This window comes from Drosophila guanche, unplaced genomic scaffold (assembly GCF_900245975.1).
Source record: "Drosophila guanche unplaced genomic scaffold, DGUA_6, whole genome shotgun sequence".
NCBI classification, from domain to species: domain Eukaryota; kingdom Metazoa; phylum Arthropoda; class Insecta; order Diptera; family Drosophilidae; genus Drosophila; species Drosophila guanche.
The window spans coordinates 1,358,392-1,377,323 of NW_022995743.1; the positions used below are offsets into that span (position 1 = coordinate 1,358,392).

The window sequence follows — 18,932 nt, forward strand, 5'->3', positions numbered from 1 at the left end:
ACGGTCTCTACATGTTACATACATTTACATACTGAACACAAAGCTCCCTTCCTTCCAGTAGGGGTGACTTGAACAAAAAAAAGTCAAATAAAAATGTTGTAAAAATAAGGTCATTGGGAAATACAATGCAATAAAAAGATTATTTATAATAAGCCAAATTGATTCTTCAATTAGTTTAAATTATTGTTTCAGTGTTAAAAGTGTTTCCAAGCTAGTACAATCAAATAGAACATCAAAATCAAGGAATACTATTTAAGATTATGGTTTATTGAGGTATATTTATGAAATGATTATTATATTTTGGTATATTTCCGAGGGTCTGTCGGTATATTCCATCGACTTATGAGCGGTCACACTGTCTAGTTATTGTCATTAAATGAAAACGGTTATTCCTGGCTATAAATTAAAGTAAGTTGAGTGCACTAGTGGTGGGATCCATCAAAAAAGACAGGACATTATATATGCACCGAAGGCGGTCTGTCGTTTGCATGTAAATTGCAGATGCAAGTTTTTTACTGCCCGCGGGACGGGAGTGTGAGCTATAGATACAACACTGTTATAGATACAACAACAAGCGCTGTAACGGGATGGAACGGGGAACAGCAGGCAATTGATAGGAGGGGGTGAGTTGTAATAGATGAGCGGGGGGACGTACGGGCTGCGTGTTCTTGTTCTTGTAAAATTACCCAGAAGAAATTTCGTTCGGGAAATGTGGAAAATGTGCGCGAGCGGAGAAACAACCCCAAAAAGGAAGCGTCAATGAAAACTGGTAGAGAGGAGAGTACCATCGACAAATAAATAGCATCCATGCATACAAGCAGAATATAAAACTAAAACAGTAAATAAATAATAATAAAACGCAACGATTAAACGTTATAAAGAAAGTGTGAGAATCGGAGAGTCAAATGAAATCAGAATTTGGATTGTAAATTTACGTCGCCGCCGCCACCGCTGGCTGTCTGCCGCCTAAGAGAGATAAACACAAAGAGAGAGATAAATACAGAAATAAAATTAATGGAAAAGCATAGCTAGACCATATGCATGTGGGAGGAGGTATATACGACACGACACACATACTACATTCTTATGTGTACATGTTTTATTGGTTGTGCGTGTGTGTACGTGAGTGAAGTGCTTATCTCGGGAGGGAAATGTGAATGGAATTGGAGCACAGACGAAGAAGAATAATTTCGGAAGATAAAAACCGAATCGTATCGAAAGGTAAACCCTTGTAATGCTTTGGGTGGGGGAGGGGGCTTGCGACGCCACACCATGCCGCCGCCACGCCTGCCTTTCGTGCACTCCCACCAAGCACATTCCTCATGTCTCCCCATGCGTATCCCCCCTGCAATGTGCTCTTCTAAGCCTGGCCAAAACTAACAGCTGCCCACATTTCATAATCCCGTATCGCAGGCTACACACATACTGCTAAAATGGTTGTCGCCAGCCGTACTCGCATCATCTACTCCGCAAAATAAGTGTATCTGCTCTCCACGCACTGTCGCTGTCACCGAATAATATCCTATGCATCGACCACATCGTCTTAGCATCGCCATCGACATCGCCATCACCCGGAGCACGAGCACTAACAACTCTCCAACTCATCCACCATCATCCAGCATAACCCAGTGGGGCAGCAGGGGGAGTAGGATGATACTTCTTCTGCTGCTGCTCGGTCTGGTGACGCCGCCGGCAGTCATAGGTAAACCCCAAGTGCACAGTTCCCTCATCACCATCTCACACATCTCTTGGATTCCCCTCTTCCATTTGCAGCCCAATATCTGTCGCCACGCATTATCGAACATCCCACGGATCTGGTGGTGAAGAAGAATGAGCCAGCGACGCTCAACTGCAAGGTGGAGGGCAAGCCCGAGCCCACCATCGAGTGGTTCAAGGTAAGTTAGGATGCTGGTCATTGGCTTTCAATTTAATCTCTCAACTTTCTCCTTTTTGGCTTTTCGTCACGCTAGGACGGCGAACCCGTCAGCACCAATGAAAAGAAATCGCATCGCGTTCAGTTCAAGGATGGCGCCTTGTTCTTCTACCGCACGATGCAGGGCAAGAAGGAGCAGGACGGCGGCGAGTACTGGTGTGTGGCCAAGAACCGTGTGGGCCAGGCCGTTAGTCGACATGCCTCGCTCCAAATAGCTGGTAAGTCCAATCAACTCACGACAACTTGTCTGCCCACACAACTAATCTCTGTTGCCTGTGCTTATGCTCTTTTTTCTTTTCTGCCAGTTCTGCGCGATGATTTTCGCGTGGAGCCCAAAGACACGCGCGTGGCCAAAGGCGAGACAGCGCTGCTCGAGTGTGGGCCGCCCAAAGGCATTCCAGAGCCAACTCTCATTTGGATGAAGGTAAGACCCAGACAAACCAATCACTTACATCAACCAAAAATTCATACAAATATTAATCCGCTGCCTCTCCCGTAGGATGGCGTCCCCCTGGATGACCTGAAAGCCATGTCGTTCGGCGCCAGCTCTCGCGTGCGTATTGTCGATGGTGGCAATCTGTTAATAAGCAATGTGGAGCCCATCGACGAGGGCAACTACAAGTGCATTGCCCAGAATCTGGTTGGCACGAGAGAGTCCAGCTACGCCAAGCTGATTGTACAGGTCAAGCCGTACTTCATGAAGGAGCCCAAGGATCAGGTGATGCTCTACGGCCAAACGGCCACCTTCCACTGCTCCGTGGGCGGTGATCCGCCGCCAAAGGTGCTCTGGAAGAAGGAGGAGGGCAACATACCCGTGTCCCGGGCTCGCATCCTGCACGACGAGAAGAGTCTGGAGCTGAGCAACATTTCGCCCAGCGATGAGGGCACCTATGTCTGCGAGGCGCACAACAATGTGGGTCAGATAAGCGCCAGAGCATCGCTCACCGTACACGGTAAGACTATTGCCCAACCATATGGTTCAACCACATCTCTAATCTGTCGATTCCTTTGTTCCATTAGCTCCTCCAACGTTCACTCGGAAGCCCAGCAATAAGAAAGTGGGCCTCAATGGAGTTGTTCAGTTTCCCTGCATGGCCGCTGGCAATCCTCCGCCGTCGGTATTCTGGACCAAAGAGGGTGTATCCACGCTGATGTTCCCCAACAGCTCGCACGGTAGGCAACATGTCTCGTCGGAGGGAACGCTACAGATCAGCGATGTGCAGCAGGATGACGAGGGCTTCTACGTGTGCTCCGCGTTCAGTGTGGTGGATTCCTCCACGGTGCGCATTTTCCTACAGGTCAGCTCGGTAGATGAGCGTCCGCCGCCCATCATCCAAATAGGTCCCGCCAATCAGACCTTGTCGAAGGGATCTGTGGCGACACTGCCCTGCCGTGCCACAGGCACGCCCAATCCACGTATCAAATGGTTCCACAATGGCTATGCCGTGCAGCCAGGCAATCGGCACAGCATCAACCAAGGCAGCTCTCTGCGAATCGATGGTGAGTGTTCTTTGCTATTCTTATTCGAAGAGAGACTAATTGGATGCTTGCAATGATAATAGATCTCCAATTGGGCGACACTGGAGTCTATACATGCACTGCCTCCTCGGAACGTGGCGAGACCTCCTGGTCAGCAACGCTTACGGTGAGTTGGAAGCTTGCGTTCTTATAGTTACCCTCACAACTGACACTCTACTGCTTTCCTTTGCTAGGTTGAGAAATCAGGCGCCACATCACTGCATCGGGCAGCTGACCCAAGCACATATCCGGCTCCACCTGGCACCCCGAAAGTGCTGAATGCCAGCCACAGCAGCATCTCGCTGCGTTGGGCCAAGAGCCAAGAGAAGCCTGGCGCCGTCGGTCCGATTATTGGGTAAGATTATGGCAGATGATAACAGTGCGGATTATTTATGCAATTGTTTCGTCTCTCAATCTCTCTCTCGCAGCTACACTGTGGAGTACTTTAGTCCGGAATTGCAAACGGGTTGGATTGTGGCTGCACATCGTGTGGCCGATACTCAAGCCACTGTAGGTTTCACCCTCAAATCAAACTATTTTCGGTGACTAAACGTTTAATTTATGCACTGCAGATATCGGATTTGACGCCAGCCACTTCGTATGTGTTCCTGGTGCGTGCTGAGAACAGCCAGGGCGTGTCCGTGCCCTCGGGGCTTTCGAATGCCATCAAAACAATTGGCGAGGACTTTGACACTGCCTCGGCCAATGACTTGTCGGCAGCTCGAACTCTGCTCACCAGAAAGGTAAGTGCTGCAGAGGATTCACAACTCTCGGCTAACTTTTGGTCTTTTGGTTTGCAGTCTGTGGAGCTGATAGATGCCTCGCCCATCAATGCCAGTGCCGTGCGTCTAGACTGGATGCTGCATGTGAGCGCCGACGAGAAATATGTGGAGGTATGTGCCATTGGCTATTAATTTGATGTGTGCCCCTCAGCTAATTCTTTGCCATTTCCAGGGTCTGCGACTTCACTACAGGGACACAGGACACTCCCACAGCGCGCAGTATCATTCCATCACTCTCATGGATACCTCGGTGGAATCGTTTGTCGTGGGAAATCTGAAGAAGTACACTAAATACGAGTTCTTTCTGACTCCCTTCTTCGAGACCATCGAGGGACAGCCCAGCAACTCCAAGATGGCCATCACTTACGAAGATGGTAAGCATTCAGCCAGCCAACGTTCGAACTCCCCACTGATCTATTCTCGCTCTTTGCCTTAGTTCCCTCTGCACCGCCAGATAGAATACAGATCGGAATGTATAACCAAACAGCTGGATGGGTGCGTTGGACACCACCGCCTGCCCAGCACCACAATGGCAATCTGTATGGCTACAAAATCGAAGTGAGCGCCGGCAACACCCTGAAGGTGCTTGCCAACATGACGCTCAATTCCACCACCACATCGGTGCTGCTGAATAACCTCACCACCGGCGCCGTCTACAGTGTGCGTCTGAACTGCTTCACCAAGGCAGGCGATGGGCCCTACTCCAAGCCGGTAAGTGCCAAACTTTACTCTCAGAGTTGGATTCTTTAGCTAATTTACTGCTTGTAGGTCTCGCTGTTCATGGATCCCACGCATCATGTGCATCCGCCGCGTGCTCATCCCAGCGGCAGTCACGATGGCTGGCACCAGGATGGTCAGGAGATCACCTACCACAACGGAATGGCTGGTATTCAGCCCAGCAGCGACACGCATCCCACCACGCACAGAACATCCTCGGATTATCTGCCTAGCATCTGGCTAATGGTCATGGTTGTCACTGTACTCCTTGTCGTGTTTATCTCCGCTGCCTTAGCCATGGTCTACTTCAAGCGCAGGCATCAGATGACCAAAGATCTGGGCCATCTCAGTGGTAAGACTCCTGTCTGCCGTCTCCTCCAACTCGCACTCACACTCATCTCCATTTCCAGTTGTAAGCGACAACGAAATCACTGCCCTAAATATCAATAGCAAGGAAAGTCTGTGGATTGATCGCAACTGGCGACCGTCAGACACCGACAAGGACTCGGGACTGAGCGAGTCCAAGCTGCTCTCCCACGTCAACAGCAGCCAGTCCAACTACAACAACTCCGATGCAGGAACCGACTATGCCGAAGTGGATACCCGCAACCTGACAACCTTCTACAACTGCCGCAAGGTGAGTCCCTCATGTATACCGACGAATGTCCAGCTAATTCGTGTGTAATCTTTGACAGAGCCCTGATAATCCCACGCCCTATGCCACCACCATGATCATTGGCACCTCTTCGGGTGAGACCTGCACGAAGCCCACCTGCCTGAGCGCCGACAAGGACTCGGGCACACATTCCCCCTACTCGGATGCCTTTGGTGCACAGGGCGCGGTCGCTCCCTCTTCGAAGTCGAATTATCTGCAGTACCCAGTGGAGCCCATCAACTGGTCCGAGTTTTTGCCACCACCGCCAGAGCATCCGCCACCATCTTCCACCTACGGCTATGCCCAGGGCTCACCGGAGTCCTCGCGCAAGAGCTCCAAGAGCGGAGGCTCTGGCATTTCCACAAACCAAAGGTAAAGAGTCGCATCTCCAGCCATAAACTAAACTCACCAAGACTCCACTCCACCTTGCTTGTAGCATCCTGAACGCCTCCATTCACAGCAGCTCTTCCGGCGGCTTCTCAGCCTGGGGCGTTTCTCCACAATTCGCACCCAGCTGCCCCCATGACAACGTGTACACCAATCCCCTGTCAGCAGTGGGAAGCGCCCAGAATCGCTACCAGATTACACCCACCAACCAGCATCCACCGCAGCTGCCGGCCTACTTTGCCACTGCGACACCTGGCGGAGGTCCACCGACGCACATTCAGTTCCCCGCGCAGCGCCATGCCGTAAGCGAGTACCAGGCGGGCCTGAATGCCTCGCGCTGCAACCAGAATCGATCCTGCTCCAGCTGCGATGCCCTGACCTCACCCATGCAGCCGCCGCCGCCGGCTCCGGCCCCAGAGGGCTGGTACCAGCCGATGCATCCCCAGCCACAGGTACATCCGATGCAGTCGACCAGCTCCAGTCACCAGATCTACCAGTGCTCCTCCGAGTGCTCGGATAACTCGCGAGCCTCGCACAGCCACAAGCGACAGCTGCTGGCGGAGGAGCACAGCAGTGGCAAGCGCTCGGGCCACCGTCGTCATGCCATGGTGCAACCCTGCCTGGAGAGTGAGAACGAGAACGAGAACGATAACATGCTGGTGGACTATGAGCTGCACGAGCGCAGCTACACGAGCGACTGCTGCAACAGTTCCCGGGAGGGCGACACCTGCTCCTGCAGCGAGGGCTCCTGCCTGTACGCCGATGCAGGCGGGCCAGCTACCCGGCACATGACTGCCACTAAGAATACTTAAAGCGGAACTAGCTGTGACGCCCACCCTTCCCAACGAGTCATCATGGGGAGACGGTATGTGGAGGCAGTGCCATTCCCCACCCCCCCGATGGTGGATTAGTATTAAATAGCATCTAGTCTAACTCTTCATTCATATCGAACTTAGTCAGCGGCTACGCCACAGTCCTCGAGCCGGCGGCGAGCCGCGTGGACAAACTCAAAGTTTCTGCGCCATAATTTCCCCCACTACTCTATCGAATACTTCAACGACTATGACTACGCCAATGGAAACAAATACGTACGACTGCCAGATCATACAGAAACACACGACACACACGCACGCACTCATCACATATACAGCCACAATCATGGGAGCATTGTGCAGCTTTAGCAATTACGAATTTTCCATTACTACATCCATAAAGCCTAGACACACTCATAGAAAAGCACAATGCTCCCCAGCATCATCACTCCCCCACCTTCTAGCACCCTAGAATTTCCCTTCATCAAAATGAATAATGTACTTAAGAGATAGTTACGAGTGCTGTACGATAGAGATATTTGCTTCAGATAGGATTAAGCGCCAGAATAGAGTTCAGAACCCATCTCAGTGTGAAACAGATCTTTAAGAAATATGTACTCAAGAGAACAAATTGAGCAAGTGGAAACAGAAAACAGATCAGGCCATACAAGTACACAACTGAGTCTGAGTAGAGGACTCAAAGATGTAGTTAGAACCAGCAGAGTGCATAGAGTGCATGGAGAATGTACAGCATGTTTTTGGTCCTAGTCATAGGCTTTGATACGAGAATACGTTAACGATTACGCTACTGATACTGACTACGATTTAGTACATGTATTCAAAACTCTTTCATATCTACGATCACAATCGAATACTACTTGTCTCCGCCTCGGACTTGTGATGAGGATTAGCGGAGAAGAACTAAGTGGAGGAGTGCCGAGGCAGGAAAAGTGAGACGGCAGTTGCAATGTTTAATGGTTAGTGCTTTTCTATAAAAGGAAAAAAAAAACAACAAACAGTAATTTACTTCACAAATATGGTGGTGACTTGACCCAGTGAATATATATATATAGATAATAGATATACAAACTAAACTACACACGAACACACAACACTAACACAACACTACAACTTATATAAGTATAAGCATTTAGCCAACTTTAGTAGGACCTGCACGCGGCTAACTTAGCTACAGCTGCACCCCCACCCACCCCGGTTTTCCTCATCCTCCTCCATGACATACATTTTCTACAATCTTTGCATTTTGAAAAAAGTAAAAGTCTAAAATGTACCTGTGATATAAACCCCCCAGTATAGTATTTTAAACCCCTTTTTGTTTTTTAATTGTGAATTTACGCATTTTTGAGTTTAACTTTGAGTTTTTAGTTTAATTTCGCTTTAAGTTCGAACAACGAGAAATGTTTGCTGGAAAACAGACGACACAATTGATAGACCATGAGTGAGGTTTTTTTTACGGGATAATATAGCATAATTTAGACCTTAGACACGTACGCCACATTAGAAATTCAAAATGGATAATACGAAAATCATCAAAATTGAAATCCATCAAAGTCGAGAGAAATGCTCAGAGAGGCCCAGAATACTTTTTCGAAGAAGCCCAAGAAGCGTGAGCTGAATTGAGATTGGAAAAGGCTGTTGGAAAAGTGTTTAGAGCCGAATTGGAAGTGGATATGACTGATATCCATTTGGACTTGAGTCAACGAAACGTTTAAATTTTAATACACACTCAAACACACACACACACATTAGAGCTACACGTACATATAGAGATCATATAGCACCTAGAACCGCGCATGTATCAAATCAAATCAAAATATGCCATAGCATACGCACACACCCCACACAAAACACACACACAAATTCACTTCCTTGCCGTCCCGGATCGGCGAGGCATGTACATATATATTATATATATATATACATATACATATACATATACATACATTTGCATATACATATATACATACTCCTACACGTTATATATTGAATCCAACTTGCTTTGAGTTGTACCGCCCTTCCGTAGCCATATTTAGAGACGAAGCATAGTTGGGTCTGGGTTTTAATAATTAGCATCTAGATTCTAGAGTATTTTAAAGTCATAGCATAAATCAATTTTAAATACGAGAACGTAACCCCAAGAAACCGAAATTGAAATTGAAATCGAAATCGAAGTCCAATCGAAAGCGACACTTAATTTTAATGCGTAATGCCATAAACGAAACTCTTCTAAATGCAAACAAAACACACACAAAAAACTGAAATATACTTACCATATGAATACGAGTGTATATCTATCTACATGGATATATGCATATAGCATTTAAAATTACATCAACAATAAAGGAACATTTTACATATACATTTACGGATAACTGCTGTACGTACGTACAGCTAGTTCCTGGTATTCTATTTAATATTTGATCTATGACTGCTCTCAAGCGGATGCTCTCTCTACGCTTCGCCAGAAAAGCAACTCCTTGAGCTGCAGCGGAACTTTGCACTTGAGCTGGCAGGGTCTCCCTTGAGGGTCGACGGACCTCTCTCAATCCGGTTTCAATTTACAGTTACAATCCTGGCACTCTGATTGCCATGAGAGAGGCCATTCCGAGAGCTGGACAAGTGTCAGCTCCCAAGAGGACAATCTCTCTTTGTGGTCTTCTCGTTTCCACTAAGGCTGAGCGGCAGACACGCCCAAGGATGCAAGACAAGATTAGGTGTCTGGAATGGATATGCTGAAGTGCCTACTCACTCTTTGTGCTGTAAAAGATCTGTTAAGAGAGATCTGTTGTGGATTTATTGCAGCGTTTGTTCAGTGGAGTCCATGAATTCTGCCAACCCAAACACATTCGTTTCGATGATCTGCGGGTTAACTTGAGACACTTTCTTTTGGGTCGCTGTGCAACAACAATATCTGCGGTGGCTCATCAGATTGCCATCGCCGGCAAATGATGTGATGTTCTGTAACAAATCTGTCACAGCTTGACGCCGCTGTTGATGCCCGACCTCACTCACAACGCCACCAACTTGCTCACACCCTTTCGCCTGGGCATCCATCCACATCCACATACACTGCCAGGGGTCAGTATGGTAGAGAGAGCGAGATGCGGGCAAACCACAAATTGGTCAGAGATGGCGATAACATCAATTGGACTTGATGGCGGTGGCCTTTTGTATGCTTTTTCCCGCAGTACTTTGGTGCCACAATATGCTCTCAACCCTCGCCCTTAACCCTGCCTCTCAAGCTGTATGATATGTGCGCATATGTATGACGGTGGATCTGGCAGCTGTGGGCGCCTGTCTAATCCTTCTCTTCATAAAGCTGTGACTTGGACTTGCAACTCTATGCCAAGATATCTTCGAGATCCTAAGAGTTGTCCTTGTTCTGGAGGAACATTTACTTAGCTTTACCTTAAGGGAAACACACATAAATATCCCTGAGGCTGAAATTTCCCATTCCTATCTGCACGATTGCACCATTTAACCGTCTTCTCCCTAATCAGGTGCAATAAAGTTCTTAAGTCGACGTACTTAGACGACAAATAGAGCAACATGCAGCATTTATGTCAGCCATCTGCAGATGTTCCAGTGATAGATGCACGTGTGTATCTTGAATCTGTTTGTCCGTGGGCAAGACGAGTAGCTATGCAGATTGCGTCTTCTGGGCTGGCCCGAGACTCAAGCTTGCTGCGTGGGCCTCCCCTCCATCCGTTGTCATCTGCCCACATCCAAGCCCTGGCCCAGCCCTGCCGCAGTTGCGTCTGCGTGTTGCACCTTTTCCTGCAGTTGCCGCTGCTGCTGTCGCTGCTCTACCTGTGTGCCTCTGCGGCCGCTTTAATGATGATCATAGTACGCAAAACGCAACGCAAAAAAAAGAAGAGAAGCGAAGATGCGATGACGAAGGAGAGGCAGCCGAAACCCAATCGATTATTATATGTGCCGCACTATATTTTGAGACGGAGGCAGTGGCCGTGTGGCTGCTGAAACGAGGGACTGAGCCCAGAGTTCCAGCGAAGAGATTATTTTTATTTGCGCTGCCAGAGACTTTGCTGGCAGACACGTCCAAAGACTGATAGAGGGCGATTGGCCCTTTTGGGTCAAACCGGTTGGACAGGTAGCGCTGGTAAAGTTGTACGCACGCCTTGCCCTTCTGGGTCTGCCTTCGTCTAAGCCATCCTCCTCGCCAGGATAATGACTGTACAAGTACAGAGTAAGGACAGAGGTTCGCACAAGAAATCAACAAGGGCCCAAGAGTGCGATTCCTTTTTACCGTTCCCTCTGCAGTGAGACCAGGATGCTGCTCTCACTCTCTCTCTCTCTCTCGCTCTTTCTTTCTCTCTGCCTGTGCGTGCGGGGGTGCGAATGCAGGTAGCGGCACAGATTCTCACAACGCCTCTACCCCTTGGCATAACCCTCGTCCTAGTCTTGGTCCCTTTTTTAGAAGGCAAAGAAGACGACGACTACGGCGATGACGACTATGGTGGCGGCGTTTTCCTTTTTTAGGTCCACAGAAAATGTTGCTGGGTGTGTTTGTGTGAGTGGGAATGTGCATCGCTTTCCTAGTATCAATAACAATGCATTCCCGCTATTGTTGTTCCATCCGCTGGATTTTGTGCATCATCCCAAATCCCAAAACGAGGAAGGCCTGCCTCTGCCTCGGTCTCTGCTTGTGCTTGTGTGCGGCAACATTTTTTGGAGTTATCGTTAATATTTTCTTGGAAACCGGGATTGTATTGTTGTGTTCGCAGGTAGCGAGCTGCGATCGCACACACACACACACACATGCAAACAGAGCAACGCAAATGCAAAGGCAGAAGGCAGAGGCAAGACAGGTACCTGCTCGACTTTGGAATGCAACAGCAAACCAGCAAGCAGCAGCAGCAGCAACAAATGCGTCGGAGTTTGGCATTGAGAGCTCTGTCGCGCCGTCGCTGGTCGCACTGTAGAAGAACCTGAACACAATCTGTGGACCAGACCCGACCATAGAGTCAGGCCTGGGCCAAAATCAAGATGAATCCAAGCCAGGTCTAGCATTCAGCCCGAGAGAGCCAGAGACAGCCACTAACACAGATGCGAGCGGAGAGACTTTATCGCTCTCTCAAATGCTTGCCCGTTTCAGTGCTGACAAAGATTGGCAAGCCATAAAATAAAGTCGCAGTACGAATTTTGCTGCGTTTTGTTGATGTTTCGTTAGATTTTGTGGGACTTGTTCCTTGGTTTTATGTTGCGTTGTAAAGGTTTTTTGTTTTCTTATTGAATCCCTTATGCACTGGTTATAATTTTTAAATATTAACAAAAGCGCTCACAAAATCTAGCCGTAAACAAGCCAAACATCCCGAAAACCTCCGTCGCCGCTCAATTCAGCTGCAGGCAGAGAGAGGATGAGAGAGAGAGAGAGAACGCGCTCTACCTGCCTTGAGCGCACAGTCAGCCATTGCTGAATTCGACTGCCTGCTCACACAGATACTCGACGCTCACGCACACAGGGGAATTGTATCTCTCTGCCTGTTTGACTATAAGCAACGCTGCCGCGGCCACATCGAGCGTAGTTTTTCTCTCAACGTCGTCCGGTTCGGTTGTTGTTGCGTGCGCGTCTTGGATCTCTCGAACACTAACGACATTTGGATTTACCCACCATCAGAGCCAAAGCCAAAGGCCCCCAAGTGCTAGAGTCAGAGTGCAAGAGTCGCCAGAGCCAGAGTGCAACACGAGTGAATCAGTATAATCAGAATCAGAGCCAGAATCAACCATCGCGAACATTACAGTTCTAGTCCCCAGTGCAACCCAAGAACGTCTTTCGGTCGTATTCCCTTGAAACTGTCGCGCAGCGAGTAAAATGCGACGTACATAGAACGCATTCATCCCGTCACAATAGAACCTTGCATCCAGCCACAAAGCAAAGAGTCTGCGGCAGACAGAACAAACAGCGAAAGAGCTAGAGGAAGAGAACGAGGTAGCAGCAGGACGTCGAGGAGCATGGCCACCAACACAGAGCTTCTGCCCTTCCACCATCAGACGACCATTTCCCTGCAGACCGCGGCCGCCCTCACCAACTATCATGGCGGTGGAGGCAGCACAGCTGCAGCGGGTGGAGCCGCTCCCAGCGGAGCCAATGGCGCCCCAGTCTGGGGCATGGACGAACTCTATCCACAGACTGAGCTGCCCGGCCTCACACGCAGCGCCCACCACCTGCTGCGTTTCACGCCCTACGCACTGCACCACCGCCCGCAGCTACAGACCCTTCCGCCGGCGCTATACCTGCAACACGCAGCCGCGGCTGCTGCCGCCGCAGCAGCAGCAGCGGCCCATGCGCAGCACCACCATCACCATCATCACCACCACCAGCACAGACCCGCCTCGCCGGAGAGCCCGCCCCCAGTGGAGGGCACGCACATCAGCAACCTCTTCCCGGAGCTGCTCGAACAGATCTTCGAGCACCTGCCGGTGCGGGATCTGGGCCGTGCGGCCCAAGTGTGCAGCGCCTGGCGGGACGCGGCCTATGCCAAGAGCGTGTGGAAGGGCGTGGAGGCCAAGCTGCACCTGAAGCGCTCCAGCCCCAGTCTATTCAACTGTCTGGTGAGGCGCGGCATCAAGAAGGTGCAGATCCTCTCACTGCGCCGCTCGCTCAAGGATCTGGTGCTGGGTGTGCCGTCGCTGACGTCGCTCAACCTCAGCGGATGCTTCAACGTGGCGGACATGAACCTGGGACACGCCTTCAACGTGGATCTGCCCAACCTCAAGACGCTGGACCTCTCGCTCTGCAAACAGATCACGGACACGAGTCTAGGCCGGATCGCGCAGCATCTGCGCAACCTTGAGAATCTGGAGCTGGGCGGCTGCTGCAACATCACCAACACTGGCCTCCTGCTGATCGCGTGGGGCCTGAAGAAGTTGCGTCACCTGAATCTGCGCTCCTGCTGGCACATCAGTGACCAGGGCATCGGTCACCTGGCGGGCTTCAGTCGCGAGACGGCCGAAGGCAACCTCCAGCTGGAGCACCTCGGCCTGCAGGACTGTCAGAGGTTAAGCGACGAGGCGCTGGGACACATCGCGCAGGGCCTCACCTCCCTGAAGTCCATCAACCTGAGCTTCTGCGTCAGTGTGACGGACAGCGGGTTGAAGCACCTGGCGCGCATGCCCAAGCTGGAGCAGCTGAATCTGCGCTCCTGCGACAACATCTCTGACATCGGGATGGCCTACCTCACGGAGGGTGGCAGCGGCATCAACTCCCTGGACGTGAGCTTCTGCGACAAGATCAGCGATCAGGCACTGACGCACATCGCCCAGGGACTCTACCGCCTGCGCTCCCTCTCGCTCAACCAGTGCCAGATCACGGACCAGGGCATGGTGAAGATTGCCAAGTCGCTGCAGGAGCTGGAGAACCTGAACATCGGCCAGTGCAGCCGCATCACCGACAAGGGCCTGCAGACGCTCGCCGAGGATCTCACCAACCTCAAGACGATCGATCTCTACGGCTGCACGCAGCTGAGCTCCAAGGGCATCGACATCATCATGAAGCTGCCCAAGCTGCAGAAGCTCAACCTGGGCCTGTGGCTGGTCAGATGATGCGTCCACCATGACTGCAATGCCTGCGCGGAGGCGGAGGCAGCAGAAGCGGCAGCATCGGCGCTCAAGAGAAGGAGCTCCACCACTAATAGCAATCCCAACAGTACGAGTTCCAATGCTACCAATGCTGGTCCGGGCTAGACTTCTGGCGGAGAAGAGACACTCGTGGAGTGTGGAGGTGGTGGCCCTGAAGTGTGCGTGTGACTTTCAATCCTACCTACCAAGCGGATTGGATTGCCGACTGCCGATTGACCATGCCCATTTGCCCGTGTGTCCAGGACAGCGTCGAGAAGTTGCATGTCGTCTGGCTGTGGCACGTAATTACATGGGGAGAGGGGATTGGAATGGTAAGGGCAGGGCGGGAAGTCAACTTCGGGCAGACAAGATACACTGAAAACTCATAGCTTTCGTTTGCCATACCACACGCTGTACTAAAATTTTTCGTACGAATCGTGTAGAAACGGATAGACGTGGAGAGGTGGAGTAGAGTGTCAGAAAGAGACGTAGAAACAGGCGGAGGCAGAAACAACAACAAAAAGCAAACAATGAAACACAGACACATACACATACACATACGCTGCGACACAGCAAGAGCGAAAGAGTGGGAGAGCGAGGTGGGGCGTCATGGAGCTTGCTCTGTGTTGTTGTGCCGCTGGTTCCTAAGGGGGGAAAGAGCGGTGGGACGGGCTCCACTGGCGTCGGCTTACACGCACGCAGCGATAAAAAAAGGAAAAAACAGAAACAGAAACGAGGGAAAAAAGAAACAACAACAACTGCAGCTATGGCCGACAGCAACAAAGTGCATGGCGATGGAGACGCGCGATAAGCGTCATGAGAGAGGCGAGCAGCAGAGCAGGAGCAGTTGGAGAGTAAGAGTGAGAGGGAGAGAGAGAGAGAGTGCGACGGAGTGGGCAGCACATTATAACACACACACACGTAGTGAGAGAACACATGCATATGTATGTGAAATGCAGGCCGCCGTTAAACAGATGCAAATAAATTTAAATAGTTTATTTTAATTCACGCTTCGGCTACAAAAGCCAGCGTCCTCCATTGCCACAGCGGCAGCAGCAGCAGAAACTGCAACAAAAACAACAAAGAAGAATGTACGGCGAAGGCAGCTGCCTAGGCTGTGTGTGTGTGGAGTGAAGTGTAAGCTGAAGAGAGGCGAGGTAGGAAGGCAGCTTAAAGCTTCTGAGACGAGGCTTAACCAAGGTAAAGCTTCCATAAGGTGAGGGATAGCCAGAGCTCCACCGATTACGGTTTCACTGACAGGGGAAACAGTTGTGCACTCTCTTTGGCAACCTCACCCTTAATGTCTAACATACCTTGGGCACAACTTTGACTTTGCCTCACTGCCGTTGCTCCTCACCTCCGCTAACATTTGCTCTTTGTTGCTGTGTCTCTACAACTTTTATCTTCCTCTCTCTCTCCTCACTGCTCCGCTCAGCTACTCGTTCAACCTTATACTGTTTGTGTTCTCTTTTTGTTCTGTTTCTTCTTTGTTCCTCCCGTCAGCTCCTTTTGCGCGTTTCGTTTGCGAATTCGCTTTAGTACAGCGTCCGTTAGTTATGCCGTTTAATTTAGTTGATTACAAATTAAAGAAAATACGAAAAAACTAAGCAAAAAACATGTTAATAGTAGAACTTAAACAAAATGACTAAATTTAATTCCTAGTTTTTAGTTTTTAGCATTCTAAAAGCCACAATTAGTCAAATACGAAAATGAAGAGGAAAACATAGCGAAAAAACTCACCAACACACACAAACACAAACACACAAGCGTTAAAGAAAATTCTGTACATTTTTTATTGTTTAATTTATAAGTAAGCAAAACAAAAAACTCTAAAAAACTTAAAAAAACGTAAAAAAGAGAGCAGAGCGCGATAACGATTGAAAAGAATATACGAATTAATTCTTTTTTCTATTGTGATATAAAATGTATTGTATAAAAAACACACACACACACACACAAACAAACAAAATTAAAAGCTAAAAAACAATTAAAAAACAATTACGTAATTTTATTTAAGCAGAAACAAGGGAAACACACACCTTCCAAACAAACAAAAAAGAATAAATTAAATTAAAAACTTAAAACTAAATAATTAAAATACTGTAATTCCCATGTTATGTTAAGTAATGGAGTCCCCGAATTCGAAGAACTTTTTGTTGATCCGCAATATACCGAATGCCTTAAATTCTTTTTGCAAAACTATTATTACTATTATTATTCTTATTACGAACTATGTTGATTCTTGAGACCCTTGATTACATTTTTGATTATATTACCCGTTTGCCCCTAGCCCTAAGATCTCCATTGATTGATTGATTGATTGATTGATTGGTATTTCTGTTGTGTCACGATGGCGAAGAAGGTAGCGCCCCTCGAGGAGAAGGAGCAGAAGACGAACGGATCATGCGGAAGGAAGAGAAAATAAATTAAATATGTATAAAAAACCAAAAACAAATTGTGTGTATTTTCAGTGCAGCTGGACGTGGGGTTATGGGTGGGATGAATGGATGCGTCGGATGCGTTGGAGGAGTTGTTTATCTTATCCAACAAATGCGTAAATATTTTGCTGGCAATTCATTTTATTCCATGGCCCGGACACGAGTGTGTGCGGTGCGTGCGTGTCTCCTGCATTTTGTAATGAACAAAGGATTGGCATTTTGTAATGCCACACTAATGCAATTCCAATGAAATGTGCAGCCAGCCAGAGATGCAGATGCCGATATACATACATACATACATACATATATACTGCATGCGGTTATGCAAGGGACAAACACACGGACATCTCTTATGTATTGCAATTATTTATATTCCCTGCATTATGTATGTGCACATAAGCAGCGATGCATTTACAAACACACTCTACATGCACTCGAACATGCATGTAAGTACATACATACATACATATGTACATATGTACTTGGGCCTGTGTGGCGTACATAACGGTTTTACTTGCTTGCTAACTGCTTAAATTTGCATTAAATGTGCGTATGCGTCAAGTGCGTGTGTGCGTGTGTTCGTGTGTGCGTGAGTCTCTGCCTGTGTGTTTGATTAACATTTTGTGTACATGTATGTGTGTACATATGTACTTCAGCGCATGTACATAGAAGCCATCCAATTGGAAATTTTCAACGCCTGCAATCACCGGGGCGGCCCACTCTTAAAGCTTTAAGCGAGGATAATATTTAGCCCCAAAACAGAACTCCACTTGATGCAAGAATTAATGCCTAGATCTGATAGCGTGGTTACAGATAGTACTTTAGAGCAAATCGGAAGAGGGTTATCTACACTCTGCAGGAATTTGTACATTCCCCTCCCAACGATGTGGGAAATCTGCAGCTGGTAATCCCCTCTCGCAGACCACATCAAAAGTGCATCTTGGGTAACGGAAATTCCGCATCAAAGTCGGCTATTTCTGATGCCAGTGTAACTTCGATTGAAATGCCCGCTTAAGTTCGGTTTAGTTAAAATTCAACACACAAAACCTGACTCAAGCATGGACTCTCTCTGCCCCTCTCCCCTTCGCCGACTGAGACCTGAATCGGTGTGGTCTCTGCCTCTGTGTCTATTTCTGTTTGTGCCCCGACTGGGGTGTGCGCTGCTGGCTGCTGGCTGGTGTGCTGGCCTGGCCTGGCCTGGCCTGGGCCAAATGTTGTTTAGCCAACATTTGCATTCTATGAATTTTGAATTTTGTGAAACGCAGGAACGTAACGTAAGATATCGTCAAGGCGAGACACAAGCATGGGAACGAGAACGGGAACGGGAACGGGTACGGGGGGCCACCACAGCGGGAGCAACAGACTCCAGGGGTCTGTTCTGTGTCCAGGCCCCGATGCGTAGTCAAACTTGGGCTATTGCTTATCTTATCAGTGGACGTGGGTAAACAAAACCAACGAGCCACCCACCCTCCGTCGCCTTGCGACTTATCGTTCAGATTGGGGAGGAAACTTTGGCTCTGATATGCAACTGCCGAGCAGCAACTGCATTTGCAGTGGAGGTGGCTCCGTTTTCGGGGGGTCTCATTAGCATGGCAGAGCAAGTTGCTGCTGCTGGGGGAGATTCCGATTCTAACTCACATTTATCAGCATTTTCCACGCACTCCCCGGCACGAGACGAATTCCAAAATCGATTCCAACTCTGCCGCTGCCTGAGTCCGTTCCAACGGGGCACCGTAATGTCGCACAGGGAGCTGCTTCAGTTGGTTGAGACTCAGCAGCAGTCGTCTGGCATCCAAATGTGTTCCTTTTACCGTACACACAGATACACACACACACACACACACACACACATACCCTTCTCGGGGAGAGAAACCTTCGAGCGTCGAGCAACCCTTCGCACGGTGGTACACGCAGACGGTTCCATTTCGATTTCGTTCGCTTCGGTTCGGCTCGGTCCTAGCACTTTGAGTTTGAACCCCCGTTTTTTCAAAGGACCAACTTCAAATGCCGAAAATAAATGCCCCCTCCCCTTGCCACCCCGCTCTCTCCGCTCCCCACTCTCCATAGCGCTCCCCTGGCGGCACAGCTAGG

At 49.1% G+C, this 18,932-nt stretch overlaps 2 protein-coding genes across 4 annotated transcripts; both read left to right on the forward strand.

The window, feature by feature from the left end:
- Positions 1-328: 328 nt before the first annotated feature.
- Positions 329-9,062, forward strand: LOC117592082 (protein sax-3). Of its 3 annotated transcripts, none has more exons than XM_034285594.1 (18): positions 329-408; positions 1,414-1,702; positions 1,774-1,895; positions 1,971-2,151; positions 2,239-2,357; positions 2,433-2,886; positions 2,954-3,433; positions 3,496-3,578; positions 3,646-3,806; positions 3,880-3,961; positions 4,024-4,194; positions 4,252-4,344; positions 4,406-4,607; positions 4,670-4,944; positions 5,002-5,302; positions 5,361-5,587; positions 5,646-5,977; positions 6,042-6,804. In XM_034285594.1, exons 2-18 carry the CDS (start codon positions 1,525-1,527, stop codon positions 6,802-6,804), a joined length of 4,224 nt encoding a protein of 1,407 aa, XP_034141485.1. In that variant the 5' UTR covers positions 329-408; positions 1,414-1,524. The 3 variants fall into 3 exon arrangements, with proteins under 3 accessions (XP_034141485.1, XP_034141487.1, XP_034141486.1); XM_034285595.1 differs by lacking the exon at positions 329-408 and adding an exon at positions 475-1,221 and having other exon boundaries at positions 6,042-9,062; XM_034285596.1 differs by lacking the exons at positions 329-408; positions 1,414-1,702 and adding an exon at positions 474-1,221.
- Positions 9,063-12,360: 3,298 nt separating this feature from the next.
- Positions 12,361-15,149, forward strand: LOC117592084 (F-box/LRR-repeat protein 14). Its single transcript, XM_034285597.1, has one exon. The coding sequence runs from the start codon at positions 12,799-12,801 to the stop codon at positions 14,386-14,388; it is 1,590 nt and encodes a 529-aa protein (XP_034141488.1). The 5' UTR covers positions 12,361-12,798; the 3' UTR covers positions 14,389-15,149.
- Positions 15,150-18,932: the final 3,783 nt, after the last annotated feature.